Genomic DNA, 27,948 nt, shown 5'->3' with positions numbered 1-27,948 from the left:
TAATAAACATTTATTAAACACTTAGTAAGCTGCACTTGCCAGTCCTGAGGATAAAAGATGAGTATTGCCTTGAGAAATTTGTATTTAGGAAATTTACAGTGTAGTAAGGGAGAGAGCCAGAAAAAAAAAAAGGCAAATAAAGGAAGGCTTTAGAAAAGAGGATTTCAGCTGTGTCTTGACAGAGGAGCAGTTCACCAGGCAGCTGGTGCATTCTGCAGAACATACAGTTGAGAAGAATTAGGAATTACAGGTGGTTTGGTAGAGTTGGACCTGGGTGGGTTACGTTAATGATAAGAGTGGAGAACTGTGCTATGGAAAATGACCAGCGGATGATAGGAACTTTTAAAAGGTTTTATTTAGGAGAATTATATTTAACTTTTACTTTAGAAGGATATTCACCAAAATCAGTAATTTGATTCAAAAGTGTCCTGAAAATAAACATTTGAAACATAGTAGTCCTATACAGCAGTTAGACTTGAAAAATATTTGACTGAAGCCCCAGAAACTTTAGAAAAGCCAAAATAATTATTCATACAACAAACCCTTGTTGAATATCTTCGACTTTAAAGACTAGAGTATTAGAGATACAAAGATAAATAAGATACAGCCCCATTTTCAAGCAACCTGCAATTCAGTAGGAGAAATGACACAATTATAATGCAGTGTAGAATCTGAGTGTCATAATAGATATAAAAATGTCAGGCTCTAGCAGTGTAGGATTCTGAGATGAGAGAGGACAAATTGTCTTTCAAATGAACAAAAATAAGTTCTTAGATAAAAATTAAACTGCAACCGGTTAAACAATCAGTCAGAACAATCTTAACTGTCCACAGTTCTCATCTTTAACCTTTGTCACATTTCCTTCCTTCCCTCATATTTCCCTTTTTGTTTTTTTTTTTTTTTAGATTTTTCTCTTTTTTTTTCTTTTAGCATATTATGGGGGTATAAATGTTAGGGTTATGTATATTGCCATTGCCCCCTCCCCCAGTTAGAGCCTCAAGCGTGACCATCCCCCAGACGTTGCACATCTCATTCATTGTGTTTGTATATACCCCTCATATTTTCTTGAGTCCAGTTTTCACTTTGACCTACCACACTACTAATTATGTGAACTTGTACCTTAGTTGTCTCATTTGTGAGGGATGGTAATAACACCTACTTCACAGCAGTGTGATGATTAGATAAATATTAATATTTTAGCATCGAGGACAATGCTGGACAAATAGCTTGTACTTACTGAGCACTTAATATTTCTATTTGATATAAAAATGCTATAATTGAGTACAAACAGACTTAAAGACAGGAATTTTTTTTTGAGTCGGTGGTGGATCTATCCCTGAGCATCTAATAAAGCTTCTATATTCAGAGAAGCGAACACATTCTGTTAAACAAAGCTTCTTGAACAAATAATCTTTATTTCCTTTTCTTATTTGCTGATCACCTTTCTGAAATCTGATTTCCATTTTTACCCCTCAGCTTTGTCCTAAAGTCACATTTCAATACATTTTTGCCTTCAAAACCTGTCCATCCTATGGCATTTGCTGCTGTTTGTCACCCTCTCTTATTTAAAACTCTCTTTTCCTTTGGCTTTCCTGAACCCCATTCCCCACTTCTGTTTTTATCCCCTCTCTCTCAGTCTCTTCTACTCACTGACATTGATCTTCGGGGTTCTTTCTGCTGCCCTTTTTTTCTTTATGGATTCAACTACCACATAGATGCTGATGACTCCTAAATCTGCTCTGGTGCCTTTTCATCTCCACACCAGGTTTGAGTGTCTCATGAAGGCGCCTCTAAACCCAGTAAGTTTTACACCGAACTCATCACCTCCACACGTTTACTTAAACCCAGTTTTGTTAACCTTACTCCTCTGTTCTGTTTGTCTAAATGGCACTTACCTGTCTAGTACCAAAGCCAGGTTTTTACATGAGAGAATAAATGCCCCTTTTGTATACTTGTCACCCTGTTCTGTGAGTCCAGCTTCTGAATTATATATCTCTTCTTCACCATCCTCCTTGTCATGCTGAGTCAGCCAGCCAACCCCTGACCAGTAATTGCCCAGTTTGCAGTAATACCTCTTTAAATATTTTTTTGTGTTATAAAAGTAATGAATGCTTTTAGTAAAAAAAATTAGGGATGAAAAGCAAAAAGGTATTTTTAAAAATTACTTATCGTATAGTTCCTAGCATACAGTGAGCACTGAAAAAATATTTTTGTTCCAGGGTGCTGCAAATGGAACTTATTTTAGAAACATCAAGTTTGAAGGAGTTTGGTAAAAAAAAGAATTGTAGAACTTGTTCTAAAAGATTGTTCTAAATTATTCTAAAAGAATTGTAGAACTAAATATGATTTTAAAATCATATAGAGAGTCTAATGAATGACCAGTAGATACTTATAATTCAGGATAGATACCAGCCATTGCATATACTTTTTATCTGTCTTGAGTTTGTCTTTTGCCAGTTAATTGTAATCTGGTTATGCTTTCCTGTCTAAAAGATGGCACTTTCAATATTCTTTCTATATCCCTCTCTCTACATATGATCTGAAGTATAAAAGCAAGGCAGTATCTTAGAAATCATCTGTAACTACAGCCCATCATCAGCCATGCTATTTTATAATGAGACAAGCTTGGAGAATTTATATCATTTGTTCATGATATTTCTTTAGGAGGAAGCCGGGGTCTGTGAGGTGTTGGAATCATAAATAGCTAGTTTTTAGTCTTGCCTTCCAAGTTAAATAGCTGCGTTTTTATTCCTATCTTCCAGGTTTGTAACTGTGGGTAAGTTACCTAATCTCTCACCTTGAGTTTCTTCCATCAGTGAAATAGTGTTGTATCTGCTCCTTCCTAGGCCCAGTGTAAGGATTAAATGACATAGCTGATGAGCCACATGTGGCATGCAGCAGGTGCTCAGAGTTCATTATCTTCTCTCCTACAGTTTCACATAATTAGCTAGTGTAGGAATTCTTAACTCCGGGTCCATGAATCCTTTGCAAATGGATGGCTTCATAGATCCTCTGAAACTATAGCCCAAACTGCCTGTTTTTGTACTTCTAAGGGGAGAGGGTAATTGGCTTTGGTTTTGTGACCCAAAACATTTTAACCCCTGAGATGATAGTAAGGCTGAGGAGGGCTCAGGGCTCCTGGTGCCTCAACAGCCAAACCAGGTAGAATTTAGACTTGTTCAAAATATTTGGAGAAGAGTATATATTTTTAAAATTTTTTCTAAAGGACTTAAAGTGCAAAGAATTAAATTAATTTATATTTCTTGACTCATAACACTTTTAATTGGTCCTTTTATTTATTTAGTTTTAATAATATAATATGTACCATCTAATATAAAGCTAGGACCTTGTCAACCTCTGTGGAACCATATGGGCTCCTCCATCCCCTTTTCCTACTTTCATCCCTGAGGCAACTATTTGCTGAATCCTACATTCATCATTCCCTTGGTGTATTTTAAACTATGGTTTTAAAGTGAGGACCAAATCAAAGACACAATTCCCTTCAAAATAGCAACAAAGAAAATAAAGTACCTAGGAGTATATTTAAGGAGGTAAAAGACCTCTACAGGGAGAACCATGAAACACTGAAGAAGAAAATAGCAGAGGATATAAACAGGTGGAAGAATGCCATGCTCATGGGTCAGCAGAATCAACATTGTTAAAATGTCTATGCTACCCAAAGTGACCTACAGAGTCAATGCAATTCCTATTAAAATACCATCATCATTTTTCACAGATATAGAAAAAATAATTTTATGCTTTGTATGGAACCAGAGAAGACCCCGTATAGCAAAATCAATCCTAGGCAATAAAAACAAAATAGGAGGTATCAATTTACCAGACTTCAAACTATACTACAATGCTATAGTAATTAAAACAGCTTGTGATTGGCACAAGAACAGGGACACTGACCAGTGGAACAGAGCAGAGAATCTAGATATAAAACAATCCTCATATAGCCATCTAATCTTCGACAAAGCACACAAAAACATACACTGGGGAAAAGAATCCTTATTCAATAAATGGTGCTGGGAAAACTGGATAGCCACTTGTAGAAGACTGAAACAGGACCCACACCTTTCACCTCTCACAAAAATCAACTCATGCTGGGTAACAGACTTGACCCTTAGGTGTGAAACTATTAGAATCCTAGAGGAAAACATTGGAAATACTCTTCTAGACATTGGCCTAGGCAAAGAATTTATGAAGAAGACCCCAAAGACAATCACAGCAGCAACAAAAATAAATAAATGAGACCTGATCAAATTAAAAAGCTTCTGCACAGCCAAAGAAACTGTCAAGAGAGCAAACAGACAGCCCACAGAATGGGAGAAAATTTCTGCAAGCTACACATCCAATAAAGGGCTGATAACTAGAATCTATTCAGAACTCAGGAAAATCAAGAAAAAAAATGCTCAACATCTCTCTAATCAGAGAAATGCAAATCAAAACTGCAATGAGATATCACTTATCTCCAGTAAGAATGGCTTTTATCAAAAAGTCCCCAAACAATAAATGTTGGCATGGATACGGAGAGACGGGAACACTCCTATACTGGTGGTGGGACTGCAAACTAGTTCAACCTCTGTGGAAAGCAATATGGAGATACCTTAAAGCAATACAAGTAGATCTACCATTTGATCCAAGCAATTCCACTACGGGGCACCTACCCAAAAGATCAAATGACATTCTACAAAAAAGACACCTGCACTCGAATGTTTATAGCAGCACAATTCACAATTGCAAAGTTGTGGAGAGAAACCCAAGTGCCCATCAATACATGAGTGGATTAATAAAATGTGGTATATGTATACTATGGAGTACTACTCAGCTTTAAGAAACAATGGTGATATAGCACCTCTTGTATATTCCTGGATAGGCTGGAACCCATTCTACTAAGTGAAGTATCTCAAGAATGGAAAAACAAGCACCACATGTACTCACCAGCAAAGTGGTATTAACGGATCAACACCTAAGTGGACATACAGGAATAACATTTATCGGGTGTCGGGCAGGTGGGAAGAGGGGATGGGAATATACAAACAGTGAGATGTGCAACGTTTGGGGGATGGTTGAGCTTGAGGCTCTGACTCAAGGAGGGGGGTATGGACAATATACGTAACCTTAACATTTGTGCCCCTATAATATGCTGAAGTTAAAAAAGGAAAAAAAATAAATGAACTATGGCTTTATTGCATTTATAAGTTTCGACATGCACAATTTAAAACTATTTGTGTTACGTGCCCTATCTTCTGAAACTTTTTTCTCTTTATAATACTGAAATTCATCTATATCGTGTCACTGAAGTTTTCTGATTGTTGCATAATATTTCATTTCATGAATATGCCACAATTTATCCATTCTTCCTGTTGGTGAGCATTTGAGTTGTTTCCAGGGTTGTGCTCTGTGGTGCTACTCTGCTAGTGTGAAGAATGCTGCAGTTTATATACACTCCTCCTGACATAACATATGCAAGAATTTCTCTTGGGTTTTACCTAGGAGTAGACTTGCTGGGTTGTACAGGAAATGAACAGGGTATTTGAATGTTCAACTGATACACTGTTTTTCAAAGGTTCCCCCAGCCCTCCAAGGTTTAATAAGCTTGCTTAGCCAGGCATAATGTTTTCAACCTTCATTTAGTACTTTAAACACTTTTACATTATCCTTGGAATTCATTTTGTAGGAACCCTTAGGTAAGAATTCTTTTTTGATATTCGTAATCTAAACTGCATAAATAGAATACTAATTTATACTGAACCACATTCTATAGAATACGGTAGTAATTCTCAAACTTTGTGTCAGAATCACATGGAGATTGTGTTAAAACACTGACGTTTCCATCCTCAGAGTTTCTGAATCTGTAGGTCCAGAGTAGAATTTAAGAATTTGCATTTTTAACAAGTTCCCAGGTGATGTTGATGCTGCCAATCCAGGGACCACATGTTGAGAACTATACCCAATGATTGAATTTCGGCTAAATCATTGAAAAAACTATCAGCAGATTCATGAATTATGTTGGATTTGTTATTTCCAGTGTCTTCAGTAAATATTGTTACCACTTTATTATTTGAGGAATGAAATATCAATAAATAGGAATTTTTAATTGATTTGGCCTTCTTAGCTGACTTTTAACCTTAAAAGGCAAGATAGACTTTTAAATAGTGCTTCTTTTTTTCTTTTTTTAATTTAATAACTCTTTTTAAGAATATGATTGCTGCTATTCCTACGCATGCACTGGAAATCATGGAGTACCGGCTTGGCTCCTCAAATAATGAAGTGGTAATAATATTTATTGAAGGCACTGGAAATAACACAGTTCACAACAGTTGGGGGAAAGTCTGGCTTCTGTGTTTCTGTTCCCTGTCTCCCTGATGGGCCAGACTCCCACATGTCCCCGTACGCATTCGCTGATGTAGCAGGGCATCACTGTGAAGATGGCGTTCCCTCTTTTGCAAGTATGCATGCATACGTGGAGTGAAGTGTGGAGTTTGCCGTTTGTCACAGTTGCGATTTCTCCTCAAGGGCAGGGGTGCTATTCTCTAGGATTAAATTAACTCATTTAACTCTGCTTAAATGCCTTGCCTCTAAAATTTTTGCAGATTAACACATGCTCCTAAAACATTCAAGTTATATAAAGGTGTGCTATGGAAGTAGTAAAGGTCTTGGCCTTCCACCCCTCCCTACACCCAGTCATCCTATCCCCAGGAATGTCACTCGTAACAACATATAGCTTTTCTAGACCTTTCTCCTAAATGTATAGAGATAATTTGATTTAACAGAAAATGGTGATCATACTATTCTCATTAACCTGTAACTTCTTTTTTCGTGCTATACGTGCATGAAATCTTTAATAGTCTCAGAAAAGCCCTTTTGGCAGTACCATATGTATTGATTTTTAACTGTTTGTGATGGATATTAAGATTGTCTCTCATTTCTTGCCTTTACAAATAATGGCTACAGTCAACAATGTTATATGTTATGCTTGCTTTCTTGTATGCCTGGAAGTATAATTGATTAGTGGAAAGATTTACACGTTTCAAAGTTTTGTAGACTGCTTGAATTGCCCTCTAGAACTACAGACTACTGATCCTCTGGTAGAGTTCTTGTTCCCCTTACATAATTGATTATCTCAGTATCTCTAGGACATTTGTATAATTTTCTAACCAGGTTTTGCCTAACAGGGCTGCTTGCCTTTTGTGTTAAGATAATGTAGATCAGGTGTCCTCCAATTAGGCCTGCGAGCCACATGCGGGCCACCTAGCACATTTATCTGGCCCTCTGGGTGTTTTTGCCACCGCTGCCTGTTCTGCTTAGCAGCTGACTCATCCCGGGCCCACAGTGCACATGTGTGGAATGTGCGCCTCACTCACCAAAGGCCCTCCAACGCTCCTTGTTTAAAAAGTTTGAGGACCCTTGCTGTAGATTAATTGATTAATCTAGAAATAAATGTTTAAATATTTTTTATCATTAGTTTTCTATCATTAGCCATTCTATCATTAGTTTTTGGTGGAAAAAAAGAGGGCACTGTTCTCCCTGGTCTCTGCCTGTTACCACTGTGATTGCTTTTTAAAACATGAATTTCTTCCCTGTATATGAAAACACATTCACTTATAGAAAATTTGGGAGACACAAAAAAGTAAAAATTACTCATAATACCTTTTTTGTGTGTGAAAGTGCATAAAGAAGGGAAGGGAAGTCCTGCCCTTGCTTTTCAAACCCTTTCTACTTCTAGGTTGGTCTTTCCTTCCAGTTTTTTCTATTCTTACACAAACTTATCTTTATAGAGCAGAATTTATACCTGTACATATATCCTCACATATAGTTTTAGTTTTTTAAAAAGACCAAATAAGACCATGTTAGATATTGTTTTGCAACTTTTTTTATTTAGCAAAATATCATGGAAACCTTTTTAAGAGTAAAATGGTTAACAATAGCTACCATTTATCAGGCACTTACTGTGTGCCCAAGACCTTGTTTTAAGCCCTTTACATGCATAAGCTCATGTAATAAAATTATTAAATAAATGTAATAACTAAGTTTACTATTTAACTACATAATAGTTTTTTGAGGTAAAGACTTTTTACTCTGCTTTTAGAGATGAGGAAAACTAGGCCTAAAGAAGCTGTATGTTCCAGATCACTTATTGTTTACATGGGGGAGCCAGGGTTTGAAACCAGATGGTCTGACTTTGGATCCTGTGCTTTTACCCATTATACCGTACTGTTTCTCATACTGCAGCAATACTAAGTTCAAGGGTATATAACGAATTTAAAGTACAGCATATAGCTCCCTAAGCTAAGAAGGTAGCTTTCTAATGGCAAGTTTTGGCTAAGAGCTTCACTGAGATTATATCCCTCAAAGCAAAGGGATACATATGAAATATTTTACCATAATTTGTGTGTTCACACTATTTTATGCAATCTTTGCCCAATTGGGAGACATGATTTAGAGTCCCAGCTTTTCCTGTCTTTAAAGGAAGATTAAGAGGAGGTGCAGCTTCCTGAGCCCCTCCCCCACTGAAGCAGCAGTATATGATGGTTCATTAGTCCTATCTGGGTCAGGGTGGTGGTGGGGCATTGGAATCATGGTTCTGCCACTTGCTAGCTCTCTGACCTTGGGCAAATTACCTATCTTCTCTACCTCAATTTCCGTATCTGTAAAAGAAAAAAAAATGTGATAACACACAGGGTTGTCATAAGGATTGACTTTGTAATATATGTAAAGCATTTAGAACATTGCCTACCACATGTGTTTATTAAATTGATTCCCTGTGTCCTAGTTTTACTGTGTTTAGTCTTTCACCTCTCATATCTCCTTAAATACCCACAACAACCTCAAGAAGTAGATCCCATTTTACAGGTGAGGAAACCAACTGTAAGAGATGGTCTTGCAATAAGTGACTTAGGCTGTGACCCCCATCCGTGGATCCAGGCCTCTGTGTTATTTGTACCGCTTCCCAGCTATAAATCCTTCTACTGGCTACAGACTCCACAAGAAGGCACATTATTACTACCAAGCTTTGAGTTTCAGCCATTCATATATATATTAAAATTTAATTTATGAGGAAGAGTTTATTTCTGTGGAAAATATCTATATTATTAAATTACACCACTCAGATGAAATGATTTAGATTTTAAATTTGTGAAAAGTAGATCTTCTAAAAGGTTGAATTTAGTGTATTTCTGTGCTGATATGCACATCTGAATGGTTTTGTTTAAGGTAGCAGAGATGTTTGTAATGGAATTAAAAGCTGTAGTTTCCCTTGGAACAAAATTATAGTAGAAGGTGATATTACTGTTTTAATAAGTCATAATATATTTAGTTTTTGAGAGTAAGATTATAACATCTGTTTAAAGTAGACTGGTTTTTATGACTGAATTTGTAAAATAAGACTGTTTAAAGACTTTTATTTAATAACAATTTTCTCAACCCAACAATTTGGTAACTCTAACTTTGTGAGATTTTAGCAGAGAATTTAGTTAGCTATTTGTGAAAAATTCTGTGCCACATTTAGAAGCCCAGATGGCATAAAGTTACTATGTTCCTGTATAATGGAAAGTTATTATTTTCTAACACTTGACTGAAATTTGTTTTGGAATTCTGATTAGTAGACAGTTGCACCTTTTCAAGTTGGGATTTCAAGTGGACTTGAAAAGAACAACTAAAATAATGTACTGCGTGAAGGAAATCTTGTAAACAAAATACTGTGCTTCTGCTGAGCACTCTTTCAGTCTGTGGATGTATCAGAGATTTGAGGGTGAGGAGGGCAAGAGAAATGGGAATCAAGATTAATACTTTTCTCTGAAGTATTGACTCATCTTTTACACCTTTTTTCCATTACTGTTTTCCTTTATCCACTTTTGCCTGCTAGAATGAACATGCTAATTTGTTATCAGTTATTTACTTGAATATTCATTGATTATTCCATCTGTTAAGATTAGTGGGAGGGAATACAGAAATGTAAAATGTGCAGTACTTAAAGAGTATAGCTGGGGCAGATGAAACAGACGAGTTAAGTGTATGGAAGGCTTAGAGAATAGAGTTTTCGTGGATTGGAGTAGTTGGAGAAGGCTCCGTGGAGAGGATGGTGGTGATTGAGCTCTGCTAGTGGGATAGGCAGGAAGAAAGCACAGGTGGAGGCACAGAGGCTGAAGTGAGTGTGCCATATGTGGGACTCAGTTCATTTTATAAACATTTACTGAGCACCTGCTATATTTCAGGAATTGTTGGCTATAGCGATGAATACATTCCCTGCCCCTCTAGAAATGCATAAACTACTGGAGGAGGCATCTAACCATAATAATATGGAATGATTGTAATACTGGATATCATTGTCATAAACCTGATCAATTGCATTTCTAATATATGGTATCATTTTTAGTTATGTTTCAGTAAATTATGAAGTCAATAAGTTTTAGAAAGGACTCAAGTTTTTATATATGTGTAATAATTTTTAAACTTGTATTATCTATTGCTGCTTAACAAATTACTCTGGCCGGGCACGGTGGCTCACACCTTTAATCCTAGTACTCTGGGAAGCCAAGGCAGGCGGATTGCTCAAGGTCAGGAGTTCGAAACCAGCCTGAGCAAGAACAAGACCCTGTCTCTACTAAAAATAGAAAGAAATTAATTGGCCAACTAATATATATATAGAAAAAATGAGCCGGGCATGGTGGCGCATGCCTGTAGTCCCAGCTACTTGGGAGGCTGAGGCAGTAGGATTGCTTGAGCCCAGGAGTTTGAGGTTGCTGTGAGCTAGGCTAACGCCATGGCACTCACTCTAACCTGGGCAACAAAGTGAGACTCTGTTTCAAAAAAAACAAAACACAAATTACTCCAAAATCTAGCAACTTAAAACAACTAGCATTTACTATCTTATACTATCTGTGAGTCAGGAATCTGGGCACAGCTTATCTGGGTACCTCTGGCTCAGGGTCTGTCATTAGGCTGCCATCAGGGTATGGGCCAGGGCTGCAGTGATTCAATGTTTGACTAAGATAAGATCTACCTCCAAACTCACTTAAGTTGCTCTTGGCAGGCCTCAGGTCCTGTTGGTCACAGACAGACATCCTTGCCACATTGGCGTCTCTTGGGACTACTTACCGCATGATAGTTTGCCTTCCTCCAAGAAGAGAGATCTGAGAAAGAGCAAGTGAAAAATGACCCTAAATGGAAGCCACAGCCTTTTTATAACCTCTTTGGAAATGTAATCTCATTACTCAGGCTGTTAGAAGCTAGCCACTAAACCTAACCCATGCTCAAGGAACAGAATAACCCAAGGGTGTGTATACCAGGAGGCAGGAATAGCTAGAAGCCATTTTAGAGGTTGCCTGAGCCAGGGCTCTGCAAGTTACCGGTGTGCGCTGAGTACTTGAGTCTTTGGGATAGAAGCCAAGGAACTTTTCTGATGGGAAAAAACAGGTGTAATTAACCAGAACCAAAAATATTTTTGGTAAAGGTCTTACACTTAGTTTCAATATTGAATTAATATTTACTCTATGATAGAAAATGATTTATAAATGAGAACAAATGTATTGTTTGTGGCCAAGCAGAGATAAATTTTATAGTTTTGCTTCAATGTAAGTAGTAGGTAAGTTCCAGTAAGAATTATATGCTGTGAATTGAATCATTTAAAATGAATTATAGGAACTCAGTCTTTTAAAGAAACTTGATATAAATCTTTTTGCTTATATTCTACTTTCAATTACAATCTCTGTCTATATATGTATAGATAGATATATGGAGAGATTGATCGATTTACATGTACAGTGTTGAAAGATTGGTGATAGAATGAAAAGAACACAGAGTTTTGAAAACTGAGATTTGTATTCTGGCTTCACAGCCAATTAGAAATGTGACCTTGGGTAATCCTGTTGATCTCTCTGAGCCCTAGTTTCCTGTCTGTAATACAGAAAAACCTTGACTTGAAAAATGATAAATTTATGAAATGTAATATCTTTATTTTCTTTCAGAAAAGATATAATTGTATTAAGTTCAAATGTCTCACTACTTACCAGTTTTCTGTCTGGATTCTAACCTTGAAAATGCTACTAGATAATTCTTGAGCTTTGTATTAGCATTTTACCTAGAAAAGACCAGAGTACCCTTGCTTTATTGGCATTGGTACTTTTGGAAGCCATAGTGACATACAGGGCAGACAAAGCAGTTCAAAAGTACTTACTACTTCAAAAGTGGTAAGATAACATTTTTACTGAAATTATTGTAATTTTAGTGCAATTAAATTTTCTATTACAACATGAAGACTTTTTGACTGGAATGTGTATTGAGAAATACTTTGAGCAAGGAAGTTTATCAGATGACTGTATATACATGTTTACTTGCAGTGAACAAAACTATCTGTGTTGTTGAGAATGGAAGAAAGAATTCTTATTTGTGAATTACTTTATAGATTTTTTTTTCCTGTTTTGAAGTATTTCAAGTCTGTTTTCCAACAATCCTAGATGAACGAAATGGCTTTTACAAAATATTTAAATTCTTTAATCTTCAAGTTTTGCTCATAAAATTCACTTGGAAATTTGATCTATCTTGGAATATGGCAGCTACCCTAACCAATGGTATATATAGAAAATTTTAGGTTACAGATTACTTGAACCAAAGAGTGATTCACTGTTAACTTTTTTCCTCCTAATAAAACTATAGGAACAATGTGAGTATAACTAAGTTTGTTCTTATATGATTTATCATGGATAATCATGTCTGCTATATAATGCTGTGCTATGCCTTGATTAATATGAACCTATGCTCCAGAACCAGGTTTGTAATAGAGTCCTTCTTGGCTGCATTTGAAGCTTTCAAGTTGAAATGAGCTTGTGATAGGATTTTAATAGATATATGCAAAGCAGAGATGCTTCTGTTATGTTTTTCTTCTGCTTTTCAAATTAACATTGATTTATTAACATCTTCGTAAAAAAATACTTTGCAGCCTTCCACAACGGAATTCTAGCTGTGATTCGGCTAGAATGTAATACTCTGCTTAAATTAGCCTCTTGGTTTTAGGAAATGTATTGATAGTGAGTCTTAAATCTCCTCTCTTGGAAAAACTGGTTGGGTAACTCTTATCACATATCTCATAGTGTATAATTTGGTGCATCATTGAACAGGAGAGGATTCATGGAAACTTTTAGATTGTGTGAAATCATATACTGTTGGTAAGTTGTTTGTTTCATAGCACTTCACAATGGAGTTTTGGTTTTCATTATGAACATTCAGCTAGACCTTAATATTTTACAGGTTTTGTTTGTTTTTTTATTACTAGGACAGGAAACTAGTCACTGTCTAAGCCAGTAGACACTGAAGTCCTAAATTCACAGAGAAAGAATAACTGACTTAAATTACAATTTTAAAGAATGGGTATGTAATGGACATATTTTGGTGTTTGATCTTTCCATGTATGAGGAGAAAAGACAGCTTAGTACACTATTGTGTCTTATTTACAAATATTTTAACAAAAGAACTAAAAGAACTTGGAATAATGTTTATTACTGTTTTCTTCTGATCTTGTTCCTCCCCACAATCTATTGATTACAAAACATTGGCCTACTGCCTAATGTGTTTTTATAAGGTTCTGTCTCTAGATCCTCTAAGGTTCTGTGTTCAAATTTTAAGAGCAATGGTGCATTTTGTTACAGATTTTAGAATCCTGTCATTTATACCAGACAGCTCTGTGTCTAGATGCTGATGATGACTGCTAACATTAATTATGTGTGTCCTCCATGCCAAGCAGTGTGCTAAGTACTTTATGCATTATCTTAATGCTCAGGGGAAACATAGAAGTATTGTTATTATGGTAATGTATTAGCGAGGCAACTAGTGCTCAGAGAGGTTAAGGAATTTACCCAAAGCAGAGCTGCTTTAGGTGGGTTTATTGTCCTTGCATCCTGTTTTACTAATACCAACTATCTCTGAAAGCCAAAAGGAAAGTCAGTTTCTTACTTGTGCAGACTCAACCTTTATCCTGCTTGTCCTATTGCTGAAGTCACCCATTTAAGGACAATGGGAAGCGCAGAATACTTAGGATGCCCTTCCTTACCAAAACACATGAGTAGAAAAATGGCCAAAGATGAGTGCCAGACTGGATAACCGTGTGTGTGTGTGTGTGTGTGTGTGTGTGTGTGTGTGTGTGTGTGTGTGTGTGTCTGTGTGTGAGAGAGAGAGAGAGAGAGAGAGAGAGAGAGAGAGAGCGAGAGAGAGAGAGAGCGAGCGAGCGCACATAACACGTATCATCTATATTAGCATATATTATATGCCACTCTATGACATAGGAATCATCCTTGATTTCTCTTTTGCCCACATTTCAATCCATCTTGGAGTCCCAAAGGTTCTGTATCCAGAACACATCCCTAATTCACCCACCTGTTTCTGCTTCCCCTGTTAGAACTGTGGTGTAACACTGATTGTCTTGCCTGGACCATTGCAGTGGCCTCCTGATTTCTTCCAGCCTTTACTATTGTCCACCTGCAGTCTACTCACAAAGTAGCCAAAGCTTTCTCAAAGCGTGAAGGAAATCATCTTACTTTCCTGCCTAAAACCTTTCAATAGCTTTTCATTGCAGAGGATATCCACGTTCTTACCCTCTAGCCTTGCTTACTGTGCTTCAGACACACTGGCTGCCTTTATATTTTTTATACTTAACAAATTTGTGTCCATCTTAGGTCTTTGTACCTGCTGTGTCGTCTACCTTAGGGGCTCCGGTCATTGATTATCTTGTGTCTGACTCTGTATCATTTAGGTCTCAGTTCAAATCTCGCCATCTCAGTGTAGCCTTCCCTAACTAATCAAGATATCCACAACCATAAGACTTTCTCATATTGTTATTTTCTTTACAGCTCTTTTTGCTCTTGAGTGGTATTTTTATTTAATTGCTTGCTTGCTGCTTTGGTATCTATTTCTACCCCCCCATTAGAATGTGAATTTCTTAAGAATAAGGCCTCCCCTGTGCCTGGAAGAATGTGCCTCATTCTTAATGGGAGCTCAATTAATATTTTTGAAATGAATGAATAAATGAAATTTTTCATCTAACTTTAACATTATATTGTGAATATTTTCCCACAATCTTAAATATTCAGAACAAGGGGTGTGAACTCTTGATTCACAGTCCAGATCTGGCCTAAAGATACATTTTATTTGGCTTATTACATAATGTTGTCTGAAATATAATTTACAGTCAAGGGCACATATCTTAAGCATACAACTTGAATGGAACTAATGTGACTATCAGGGTAACCATCTCCCAGATCACCATGTAGGACATTTCTGGTACCCAGAAAGGTGCTCTCATCTCTCTCTCTTCAGCCATTCTCCCTCCCACAGGATAACTTGCTTAGAGTTAATTTTTTAAAATTAGCTTCTAGCATTTAAAACTTGGGAGAGTTCACATAAAATCCAGAATTCCAACATCTCTTATGTTGAAAATTTCAGGGATCTGTCAACACAGGACCTGCTTTCTCTTTGGCCACAGTTTGTGGTAGCTGTCCAAACAGTTGGCATGTGTTCCCCAGTTTGCCTGCAGTTTTTACCTCTCCTCCTTCTGTCCCTGACCTTGAAATTAATTGCCAGTTGTCATGATTTCATCTGAATTGTTTTTCTTATGATGGAGAAATATTTCTCTTCCGTTATCTCTATAAAAAAGTAAAAACATGAATGCTAGACAGAAAAGGTGTCTCATACATAGTCCACTTCATTCATTTGTATTTTGGGCCTTTTAGGTGAGTGTTAGGTACTCTGATTCTACACAGTTGTGTTTAAAGTATGCACAGTGTTCTGTTGTGTGTATCATTTATTTACCCAGTCTTCTGTAGAACATGTAAGTTATTTCTGGTTTTTTTGATATTATAAAGAATAATTTATAGATTAATCTTTATATACATCATGATTTTCTTAGGATAACTTTAGAAGTGGAATTTCTGGATCAAAACACATTTTTATTTTTAAGATTTTTGATGCATATTGCCAAATTGCCTGGTTGTAGTATAAATTGATATAATCTGGAGATCAGTGTGTACTCTGGAGCATTCATTTCCCTACATCTGTGCCAACACTGGGAATTATAATTTAAAAGAAAACATTTGCTAATATAGTTGATAAAAACTAACAAAAAAAATGGATATGCTGGCCAAGAATAAGTTTGCATGTTCTCATCTATGTAAATAAAAATTGTACTTTATTTTAAAGGTATAATATAGAAATATTACTTAGTACAGTGCTATGCTTTATATCGTGCATCTAGTAATGAAGTAATGCAAAATGCCTCAGTAGAACTTGGGAAGCCTTAAACCTTGATCCTTACATATTTTATTTTATATGTAATTATTAAACTCTGCCATGTCCTGTATCTGTGCATGAGAATACATATTGCAAATCATTCTGTTTTAAAGCACAGCAACTGATTCTTACACATTGATTTTATATTGGCTTTCATATGTTAAATTAGATGCTTTTATTCTATAATTTGTTTTTTAAGGAGATGCCTACATAGAAGAGTAACAGCAGCTGGACTGAATGTTTCACTGCTGAACTGGTTCCTCAGGTATCCGGGCTCCAGAGATTGCTATGGGAGATTGGATGACTGTTACAGATCCAGGTCTGTCTTCAGGTAACTAAGTCTAAATAATTGTAGACTAAAGCAGTAATTATAAAGGTGAACTTTTCAAAGGAAATATAAAATAATTACTGCAAATATTGAAGATGTGACTAGAGACATAAATGGTTATTAAATACCTAATTTTCATCCTTAGTAAAATTTTCAGGGATAGTTGAGAATGTACCATAATTAGTGAGGTTATATGCTTTGGATGGATAGTAGGTTACTTGATTGATTTTTTTTTTTTTGAGGAAAATTTTTATGCATTTGAAATATATTGAGTTACTACTTCAGTATGTTTCTCTAATTTATGCCTTTATTGTATCAATTTTGAGTGGCACTGACAAGTGGATTTTGTCTGTTATTTTTTAATAAAAATTAAGTACTGTAAGTTAAGGTAGTATATTGTCACTTATGCCTGCTGAAAACACTTTAGCTGTATCTTTTTGGCAAAAAAAATATATAGTTTTCATATAAAAATGTCTTTGTCCTAATTTGAAAATATTTAAAAATATATATAATTCAAAATCTTTGGTAATGGAGGTTATTTTACATACATTTTTATAAATTATATAAATGCCTTTTATTGATTGTTTCAGAAAGCAAAACTCTTTCTCAATATACCTCAGAAACAAAGATGTCTCCATCAAGTTTATACTCACAGCAAGTGCTATGTTCTTCAATACCTTTATCAAAAAACGTGCACAGTTTTTTCAGTGCCTTCTGCACAGAAGAGAATATTGAACAAAGTATTTCATATCTTGATCAGGTAATGTGTGAAAAGCAATATCATGAATCATGTTATAGAGTAGAATGTGTCAAAGTTACAAGAAAAACATTTGTCAAATACAAGTGTTTTGTTATGTATTGTCCTGAGATTTATATTGGATTTGCAGGGAACCTTGCTGATCATCTGGTGTAGATACCAGGTTACCTTTCTTGTTTGGAGAAGCTTGGCCTCCCCATTGTCCCAGGGGCTCCTTCACCAGTAGTCCAACCCTCATTTTATTGACAGAAACTCAAGTGCCTTGCTCCAGGTCACAGGAGATGGCAGAGCCGAGACTAAAAGAACCCACTTCTTTTAATTCTTTGTCCTTTGGGATATTTACTATTAACTATCTCAGGATAGTTTTCTCTTTTTCTCATCAAAGGTCTCTATCTTGTGTTTCTCTATTAAGTTGTCCAGTAACCAACTTTTAAAAAAAAATTAACTTATTTATTTTATATTTAATTTTTAATTGATAAATAAGTTATATAATTTATCATGTATGTGATGTTTTTGACATATGTATACATTGTATTACCATGTTTCCCCAAAAATAAGACCTACCCATAAAATAAGCCCTAGCAGGATTTCTAAGCATTTGCACAATATAAGCCCTACCCCGAAAATAAGACCTAGTGATGGGCGTGGCTACGCAGCATATCAGCACAACCCATGCATTTCGTCGTAACGGAGCAGTAAAGAAGAGGAGCAGCCCTTTTCATCTGCCCCAGCATGACAGCTACTATGCCAGAGGTGACTGGAAAGGTGTGGGCAGCCCCACCAACAAGTTTGGCTCCCCATGTCAGGTCCCGGCCATCCTGTGCATGCTGTAAGCTAAGGCTTTGAGGGGAAAATAACACATCCCTTGAAAATAAGCCCTAGGATGTCTTCTTTAGGAAAAATAAATATAAGACTCTGTCTTATTTTTGGGGAAACACGGCTCCTCACATACTTATTTTTGATGGGAAGAACACAAAGTCTACTCTTATCAATTTTAAGAACACAATACATTGTTATTAGCTGTAGTCACCGTGTTGTACAATAGAGCTATTGAACGTGTTCCTCCTATCCTAAATTTTGTATCCTTTGACCAACATCTTTCCAACAGTAACCAACTTTTAAAACACATTTTCGCCTACCAGGAATTGACTACTTTTGGTTTTCCTTCATTATATGAAGAATCCAAAGGTAAAGAGACAAAGAGAGAATTAAATATAGTAGCTGTTTTAAATTGTATGAATGAGCTACTTGTACTTCAGCGGAAGAACCTTCTAGCTCAGGAAAATGTGGAAACACAGAATCTGAAATTGGGAAGTGATATGGATCATCTACAGAACTGCTACACAAAACTTAAGGTAGAAATTGCTTATCTATATTTCAGTGCCATTATTATATAATTCAATACTATAAATTTTCATTGGCTTTGTTAAACAAATTTTAGAGTTTTCTTTTTTTAAAGCTTTAGGAATTTAAAAAAACTGGTAAGTAAAAATGAACTTTTAATGTGATTTGAGCAAATCAGTAATGCTGTTTCCTAATATCTATGGTATATTGAAGGCATCAGTATTGTGAACTGTTCAGTGACTTGCTGGATCTATAGAAGGTTACATTAGGAAATATATTCTGAGGAAAATAAAATAAGGCTTTCCTCACCCCATCCAGTCTTGCTTAATAAAATGGATACTTCGTTTAAAAGTTTTATTGTGAGAGGCTGCACCAGTTAATTCCAAGAACGATATTCTTGGGGCATCCATGCCAGAGGAACTAAAGCTCAATAATGAAAGCAGGCCAGATAATGTCTAATTTTTACAAGTCCCTGCGACTCTAGAAAAGACCAGAGAAAAAATGGTTTAGCAAACTTGCTTTTCTCTGATAAACGGAAATATTTTTCACAAAACCATTGACTTGCTACCTTAAAATATAGAATATTGCTGGTTTCTAGTTTGCCTGCTTGCTTTTTCTTTCTTTACTTTCTTATTTGTTTTCCTTTTTAAAAAAAATATTTGAGCAGAGGGAACAAAGTGTTCAAAGTCATGATAGGGACTTACTATGGTTATATATTATTAAAGATGTAATATAAATCCAATATACAGAGGGCCAACAAACATGAAAAAAATGTTCAACGTCACTAATCAGAGAAATGCAAGTTAAAAATTACAGTGAGATACTATCTTATTCTGATTAGTATGGCCATTACTAAAAAATCAAAAAACAATAGATGATGGTAGATGCAGTGAAAATGGAAAGCTTATATACTATTGGTGGGAATGTAAATTAGTACAGCCTCTATAGAAATTAGTATGGAGATTTCACAGCTAAAAGTAGATCTACCATTCAATCTTGTAATCCCACTACTGGGTATCTACCCAAAGTAAGTGAAATCATTATATCATATTTACCTGCACTCATATGTTTATTGCAGAACAGTTCACAATCACAAAGATAGTGAATCAGTCTAAATGCCCATCAACTAATGTTTGGATAAAGAAAATCTAGTGTGTATATATATATATACACCATGGAGCACTACTCAGCCATAAGAAAGAATGAAATAGTGTATAGTGTCTTTTACAGCAACTTGGATGAAAGGAACTGTGGAGGCCATTATCCTAAGTGAAGTAACTCAGGAGCAGAAAAATAAATGCAGCATGTTCTCACAAGTGGGAGCTAAGCTATGGCTACATAAGGACACACAAGTACAATAATTGACACTGGAGACATAAAAAGGGGGGAGCACGAGAAGGGGTGAGGGATGAAAAATTATCTATTGGGTATAATGTGTATCATACACTAATGGGTATGCTAAAAGCCTAGACTGCACCACTGTACAATATGTACTTGGAATTCAACTTGTGCCTTTTAAGTCTATTGAAGTAAAAAATATATATGTAATCAATCCAAGTCGAATTTATTTTCCTAAATATACTATTCTGTATTGGGTTTCCTTATTTGTGAAGGTCAAAGATTGTGTATTTGCATATTCTCAGAAAATCAGCTTCCTTTTAGTTTTTCACCTATTGGTCCATACCCCTCCGCTTTCTCTTATTTTTGTGTCTATCCTCTCCCCAACCCTCACCGTCCAAGAACAGATAATACACAAGAAAACTCCCTCAGAATCTTGAATCTCTGAGCATTATAAGAGAATAATAGGCTCACTCTCTATAAAATATTTGAAAATAGTAGGAAATGTGCTGAAAAAAAGCCGCACAGGATTGGCCAGTGTACAAACACTTAGAAACATTTGGGGGTTGATTTAGAGACCATCTTAGCTCTTTGATAGCATCTGTCCCTACCAGCCTGTCACTGCCTAATGCTATCTTATGTTGTCTTCTTAGTTCATAAGCAGTGGTAACAATACGTTTTCTCTTTAATTATGTTTTTAGGTTTTTGTGTATATGCCTAAGGGATAGAGATTATCCAAGTGTGTGTCTTGGCTGACGGGGAACTGTGCTGCGCTGGAGGGGATAGTTGGTATCCTCCAGGCTTATAAAAAGGTTAAGTTGTGGATACTACTTTAATCCAGATCAGAGAGAACCATCGAAGGTCTTTTTATGAATTGGGGTAATCCAGAGTTATAAACCTAGAAGACAGTATTTTTATATCTGGGCACCCTTGGCCAGATGTCTTGTAAGTTACTACTGACTACTTGTATAATGATGTTGGTAATCTGGTACTGTTGGGCCTTTCCTTCAAGGAATGGTCATTTAGTAGGACTACCCAGAGCATAGAATATTGTCCCAAAATGTTTTGTAATTTGGGATTTGACCTGGGCGAGAATCTGGTATTTGGGGTCAACTGTGGATAGAAATGTGTATTCAGTAGGGAAAGTTGCTGATCTATCCTGAAAGGTTTCTAGATATAGCTAGAATTATATAGATATGATTCGTTCAATTTGTTGAACAAAATGTGTTTATGTTGCTAGGCACTGGGTTTCACAGATGAGTGAAACCCCAGTCTCAGCTCATAAGGAGATGGCAGTCCAGTGGAAGGTGACACATTGAACTAAAATTATTTCCTTCATTAATTGTTCTTGGTGTAGGAGGTAAGGGAAGGCTTCACAGAGACCTAACACTTGATATGAGATTTGAAGAATAAATAGGAATTTGCTAGTTTTGGCAAAGGCATTTTAGGCAGAGCATAAAACTTGTATAAATGCATGGAGGTATGAGAGAGTGTTGCACTTTCAGGGAACCACAAATAGGGGCTGGAGTTAGTGGTGAATGATGAAGAATGGCATGGGGTGAGGCTGGAGCCTAGGCCCAAGATGGCATGAAAGGCACTGTACAGAAGCAAGGAAGCGCAGAAGATACGCAAATGCCATTCTGGCAGTAGGGTGGAGACATTATAGGGGGAGTGCGGATTTGTATTTGGGATGAGTTGAGGGGCTCAGAAAGCCTGGTGACAAGGATGCCTATTAGCAGGCCTTTGCAGAGATTTTGAATTGAGCTAAGGTATAAGGTAGTACCAATGGGAATAGTAAGTGAGATATGAAGAACATTTAGGAGGCAGAATAGATAGGATTTTATGAAAAATTGAATTTGGGGAATGAGAGTCATGAATTTAAGATAGTGTCCAGATCTCTATCTTAAGCTACTGAGATGGTGGTGTGATTCACTGACATAAGAAAGGAAGGAGGGGAATGTGAGATTTTCAGGGGTGACACTGAGTTCAGGCAAAGTGTTGATAATCACTGAGTCTCGGATTTGGCATATATGGCATGTATCAACTGGCCCAGTGCCTTTAAGTTAAGCCATGCCAGCTGGTCAGGCATGGTAAGAAGTTTTACACATTCCAAAGAAGGTGCTAAAAATTCTGACATAAAACTAAATTTTTCTGTGTTTTCTTGAGACCTATTATTATAGAAATTGTTCACATTGTTATTTATGGTGAATTATGACATGACTTGATTGGCTTTTATACTTTATAATGATAGAACTATTTTAAAAAATATTCCAAATGAGTGGCCTCATGCAGAACTTGGCAGAGCTCCTCAGAAAATGTGTGGAACAAGTTGAAAGTCAGCATCTTATACTGTGCCAGTTCTGGCTTTGCTCTCGTTGCTCTGTGGGAGATACCTTCAAAGAGTTTGCCACCCGAAAGGGAGAAATGGCGTCCTGTGGTAGTCCCATACTCTGACTTGAAGTGTTGCCACTTTGCTTGGTTACCCATCTTCTTCAGACTTTGCCCTGAATCCCATCTGGCTCTTCTCAAAGCCAAATTAACTTTCAGAGAATGGACGAGATTGCTGTACCTGAGGAGATACTCAAAAGCGTGCTGTAGAAGTGTTAAAAAGTATTAAAAAGAAATATTAAAACTATTCAGTGGCAGCATTATGGAATACCTGAAGAGTCTTTCAGGGGGAACCAAAGCTCTTTTGTATATACATACAAAATTTGGTATTCAAATTAACATTTGACATGTAAATTTAAATTTTATAGTATTGAGCTTTTATAATAATTGCTTTAAATATTTCACATGCCATGAACCTTCAGTTTTAGCTAACAAATACTAGTATGTATAACCTCTTGTTATTGATCTTTTAAGAAATCAGTTATTCTGAATCCTATGTTAATTTTAATCAGAATTGCATATAAATGTTTTAGGAACAACTGGAAACCTCCAGGAGGGAAATGATTGGGCTTCAGGAAAGAGACAGACAGTTACAATGCAAGAACAGGAATTTGCATCAGCTACTGAAAAATGAGAAAGATGAGGTGAGTTGTCGGTTCTTGCGGACAAAATTTAAGTGAATTTTTTGAAATATGAGGTGACTGTAAGAGCTACTTTACTTTAAAAAAGAAAGAACCATTTATTCATCTTGCCTTCAAATTGCCTCAGTGGACCTCTGTGTACAGTATTATGTCCTATTTAACTGCGAGGTCAGGAACCCTCCCCGCCACAGTCCTCCACCCCTCTGCCCCCCTACATCTGGCTTAGTGTATTATAACCACAGCTGGTAACAATCTACAAAAAAAAAAAAAAAAAAAAAAAAGAACTGCCTGAGAATCCAAAGCAGATATAAAGTTTGAACAGGAGTACCTGGCACATCTGAGGTACTTAGCAAGTGATTGACCTGGATTCTGTCTATACTTTGGATTTTTTTGAGAACTGTTTTAGATCAGAAAAATTAGCCTGTTAACCTGCTGCTCTGTGCTACTGGCTAATTTTGTCTTGTCACAGATGGATAAGAAGTAAAGTAATTGCAAGTTAGTATGAGGAGGTCACTAAAAATGATCACAGATAAATTCTGTTTATTTCAAATGAAGCTTTAATCATTTTAATACTAACATAAGAGGTTCTGGGTTTTAAATGATCAGAGTCTATATGTAAGTTAAAAGATGTAGAAGATAATTTAGAAATTAACACTTCTAGAATTTTCAGAATTAAAAAATAAAACTTTATGCGATTCAGTGGTTACAGAGAAGAAAATCAGTCTAGAATTTTAAAACTATTATATGGGGAGATGAATGCTAGGACTTCTTTTCTCTTGAATTTATGAATTTTAACTGGGTTTATAATCCTCATAGAAAATGTTTTTTTTCCAGGTACAAAAACTACAAAATATCATTGCAAGTCGAGCTACTCAGTATAATCATGATATGAAGAGAAAAGAGCGTGAATATAATAAACTGAAGGAACGTCTACATCAACTTGTTATGAATAAGAAGGATAAAAAAATAGGTAAGCAGCTGGCTAAGATGCAGCCAAGGGAATAAATAAGCTAATATTATGCTAAGAAATAAATGTAAAAGGTTTGAGCACAATAACTGATGAAGGGTTATTTTCCTTCTTTATACAGTTGATTTTTAGATGGTGTATGAATGTTCATATAAACTTTGAGATTTAGAGTAGTGAAAAATACGTCATTTTGCTTTGCTTCATTAGTTGCATGTATTTTTTAACATGACAGTTGTAGGATTAATTCCTAGAGAAAAACTAAGCCAGAGGACACTCTAATCTTCCACAGAAAAGAACTGATAATATTAAAAATCAGGATTGGTTTCTGAGTATCAAAAGAAGTATGATTTTAGAGTCAACATCATAAAATTGTTCATCAGACCAAATCATTCATGTCAGTTTGAGTTCCTTTAAAGAAGTTTAGCTGTGTGTGTTTGAAGCAGCTGGTCAGAAGGATAGGCTATAGAAGTTATGCATATGTGTGTGTTAAGGTATACTTTTTTCCAGTAGTATTCTTTTGAAAACTTCAGTTTATAGCTATTTCATACAAATATGCAAACTTTCAAGAAAATAGTATAGATTAAAATGTAAAGCTACATACACAAAAAAGTAGAGCTATACGGTATAGTTTTGATGGCCTGGTCTAATTCAGGGAACAAAAGTCTGTGTTTATTGAATAGTGGTTTCCAAGTGGTTTATAGGCAGTCCTTTAAACTATATCATACAGTGATACTCCGGAACTATCTCTCCCAAATTGAACCTGGACTTCAAAAATGGCTGGTGAACATATGTTTCACGCTGTCACATGGTGGGCTCTGCCTTCTGTCAGCAAGCAGTTCAGTGTTGACTACATCACTGTCATTCTGTACAGCAGAGCTATTGCAGGTTTTTGAATATTTAAAAAATTATTGGAAAATTGAAAATGTGCAGTAATAGGCAATTAAGACAAGGTTGGAAATCTTGGTTTCCTAAGATAATAAATCTTACTCATTTGGATAATCATTGGTTTTTAAAGTTGGTTAGCCTCATATTCATGAAGGAGAGAAAAATTTAAAAACAGGATGAAATGCTGGAAGTATAGATGTAGCCTTTAGTTAGAGAAGTTTATTAAGGATTTAACTCTGGGAACAGAGCCTTTACATTATAGGGGTTTTGCTATTTTCTGGTCCAAACCCAATTGGAAGTGACAGTTTCATAATGATTTTATTAACTCTAAAATTATAATAACTTACCTCTCATCTTATTTCCTTCTTATGCCAAATGCTTGCATCTCCACCTGGGTCAGAAGAGACATTACTATTGTCAAGGGTTTTGACTCTTTAGATGATGATGATGATGTTAATGTTAACAGGGTTTGACAAATTTTTTTCATAAAGGTGCATGCATATGCTAAATATTTTGGCTTTGTAGGATCTATAAGTCTTGTGGCACCTACTTCTCTCTGCCATAGTATGGAAAAAGTAGCTATAGACAATATGTAAACAAATGAGTGTGGCTGTGTTCCAGTTAAGCTTTATTTACAAAATCAGGCAGCTGGTCTGCATGCCATAGTTTGCCAACCACTGATAACGAAATTAATAATGATAAAGTAACATTTAAGTACTTACTATGTGCCAGACACAGGGTTCATCTCTGCTATGTTAAGTGCTTTAACATTTCCTTCAGTCTTCACGACTCTTTCATTTCATTATTCCTGTTGTATCAGTGAATAAATAGGCTTAGCAGTTAGATAACTTGCCAAGACAAGATCTCAGTGCTTACAAGTGGTGCAACTAGAGCTTGAAATCCTAACCTGTATACCAGGCTCACCAATGTCCCTCATGTGTGTAGAGTGTATTAGAATTTTAAGCACTTAAACATGTATGGTAAAAATTGGTTTTGTTTTGTGTATTTGTGTGTTTGCAGCTATGGACGTTTTAAATTATGTGGGAAGAGCTGATGGAAAAAGAGGCTCCTGGAGGACTGGTAAAACTGAAGCCAGGTAAAGTCCTGTTTACATTGACAAATTTGATCAGACTTTTCTTTCTATTCTGCATTTTCATACTGACAGTCTCTTTCTAGAAATGAAGATGAAATGTATAAAATTCTCTTGAATGATTATGAATATCGTCAGAAACAAATCCTAATGGAAAATGCTGAACTTAAGAAGGTTCTTCAGCAAATGAAAAAGGAAATGATTTCTCTTCTTTCCCCCCAAAAGAAGAAACCTAGAGAAAGAGCCGATGATAGTGCAGGAACTGTAAGTAGCTCTTTGCCCTTTAATGTAGTCTTCAGATTGCTAATTAGAACAGCTAAAACACTAGATAGGTATTCTCAATGGGGACACTACTGGTATGTGAACAGGAGGGTCACTCCTTTGCTACCCCCAGTCACTGTGACAACCAGAAATATGTCCCCGTGTGTTTTCAGACATGCTCTGGGAAATGATGGAGACGATTTTCCAGGAACTTATTCTGTGCCATGTATTATAATAAATGCTTTGTAAGCATTGTCTCATTTCATAATATTTTTATAATATATGAGAAGTTATTTCAAATATTTGATGATTTAGATATCATAATTACCCCATTTTATAGCAGGGGAAACTGAGGCACAAGAGTTAGTAGCCCAGTATCACACGTGACAGAACTGTCTGTTCACTCCAGAGCTCGTGGTTGTAACCACTGTGGCAGACTTCCTTTCAAAGGTATTGTGTGCTCTACTTTTTAGAGAGTGAAACTTTGTTAACTTTGGGAACCAAATAGTCATTCAGTCCATAAATTTATTATGTTCATTATGTTCTAGTCCCTGGAAAGAAAAAGCTAAAAAGATTTTGACTTTTTCCCTCAAGAAGCTCTTTTTTGGAGAGACAAGACATGTGAAGAAGTAATTGTTACACATGTTAGGTGCTGTAATAGGATGGTATGATGTGTAAAATATAATTGAACAGTTATGGCAATCAAGGAAGGCATCAGAGAGAAAGTGACATTTGGGGTAGTTCTATAAAAATAGCTGTTTTGAGGTAGAAAACATGGGGAAGCATTTGATGCAGCAAGAGTGATACATGTAGAAGTCTGAAAAAAGTTACATAATAATAAAAAGTTCATTTTACTTCATTGCTTTACATGTAAGTTTAAAATCTGGGTTTCAGCAAGTTCACATTAGTGATTACAATCTGAAAATAATATAACAACGTTGATAGAAAATGCTAGTTACCAGCAATGCTGCATCTGCATGTGAAAGCAGTCTAATCAGCCCTCCTTTCTTTTCATCTTCTGTCTTTTCTTCCTTTTTTCCCCAGCAAGATTTTTTATTGTTCAAATTAGGAAAGTATCTTTCTCTACCTTCCTGGATGTTAATAACAAATTAGGAATATTTTATATTGATGCAGGTTATTAGGACACATATATGTTTTAGTATTGTTTCCCCATGTTCCTTATCCTGCTTTGATTCTGTATGATTATGTAGCAATAAAGTTTGCTGCATTTTTCTGTGACTTCATGTCAGTAGAATACAAACAAAAATATCTCTGGTTGTATAAAAATTTATATGAGGAAAATAGGATTAGCAGTTGCTTTTACTTTGGAGATTATTTCACAGGTTTATTTCTATAAGCAGCCTAGTATTAAAACAAGTTGATCTAACTTCACATCTCAGTTCTACCTTTTGGCTGTGTGATACTGTACTTCTCTAAGCCTCAGTTTTCCCACATTATAACGTGATTTGAGAATTAAATAACACGTGAAAGCATCTAATACAACATTAGGTAGTGAATATCTTCTTCAAACAGCTCCATGACTGTTATTGCTAAATATAATTGGATTCAAATTCAGGTTTGGAGAAACCTGAATTGGGGAGTTTCTATCTTCAATATTAATTACTTTTTCTTAAGTTATTTATGTTAATTCCTGGGCCATATATGTGT

The 27,948-nt window shown here is 35.9% G+C and overlaps 1 protein-coding gene across 4 annotated transcripts in view; it reads left to right on the top strand.

The window, feature by feature from the left end:
* SSX2IP (SSX family member 2 interacting protein) overlaps positions 1–27,948 on the top strand; it is a 43,479-nt gene that overhangs the window by 2,444 nt on the left and 13,087 nt on the right. For 3 of the 4 annotated variants that reach the window (XM_075999690.1, XM_012747574.3, XM_012747573.3), the window contains exons 2-8: positions 16,481–16,612; positions 17,200–17,369; positions 18,509–18,721; positions 22,970–23,080; positions 23,912–24,047; positions 25,950–26,025; positions 26,106–26,283. In XM_075999690.1, the coding sequence (XP_075855805.1) occupies positions 16,570–16,612; positions 17,200–17,369; positions 18,509–18,721; positions 22,970–23,080; positions 23,912–24,047; positions 25,950–26,025; positions 26,106–26,283 (927 nt within the window). In that variant the 5' untranslated portion in view covers positions 16,481–16,569. The remainder of the gene's footprint in view (positions 1–16,480; positions 16,613–17,199; positions 17,370–18,508; positions 18,722–22,969; positions 23,081–23,911; positions 24,048–25,949; positions 26,026–26,105; positions 26,284–27,948) is intronic. The other variant, XM_075999693.1, reaches the window with a different exon arrangement.

The sequence above is a fragment of the Microcebus murinus genome, chromosome 2, assembly GCF_040939455.1.
Source record: "Microcebus murinus isolate Inina chromosome 2, M.murinus_Inina_mat1.0, whole genome shotgun sequence".
Classification (NCBI taxonomy): Eukaryota; Metazoa; Chordata; class Mammalia; order Primates; family Cheirogaleidae; genus Microcebus; species Microcebus murinus.
This window is presented reverse-complemented; position numbering and strand designations above follow the sequence as displayed.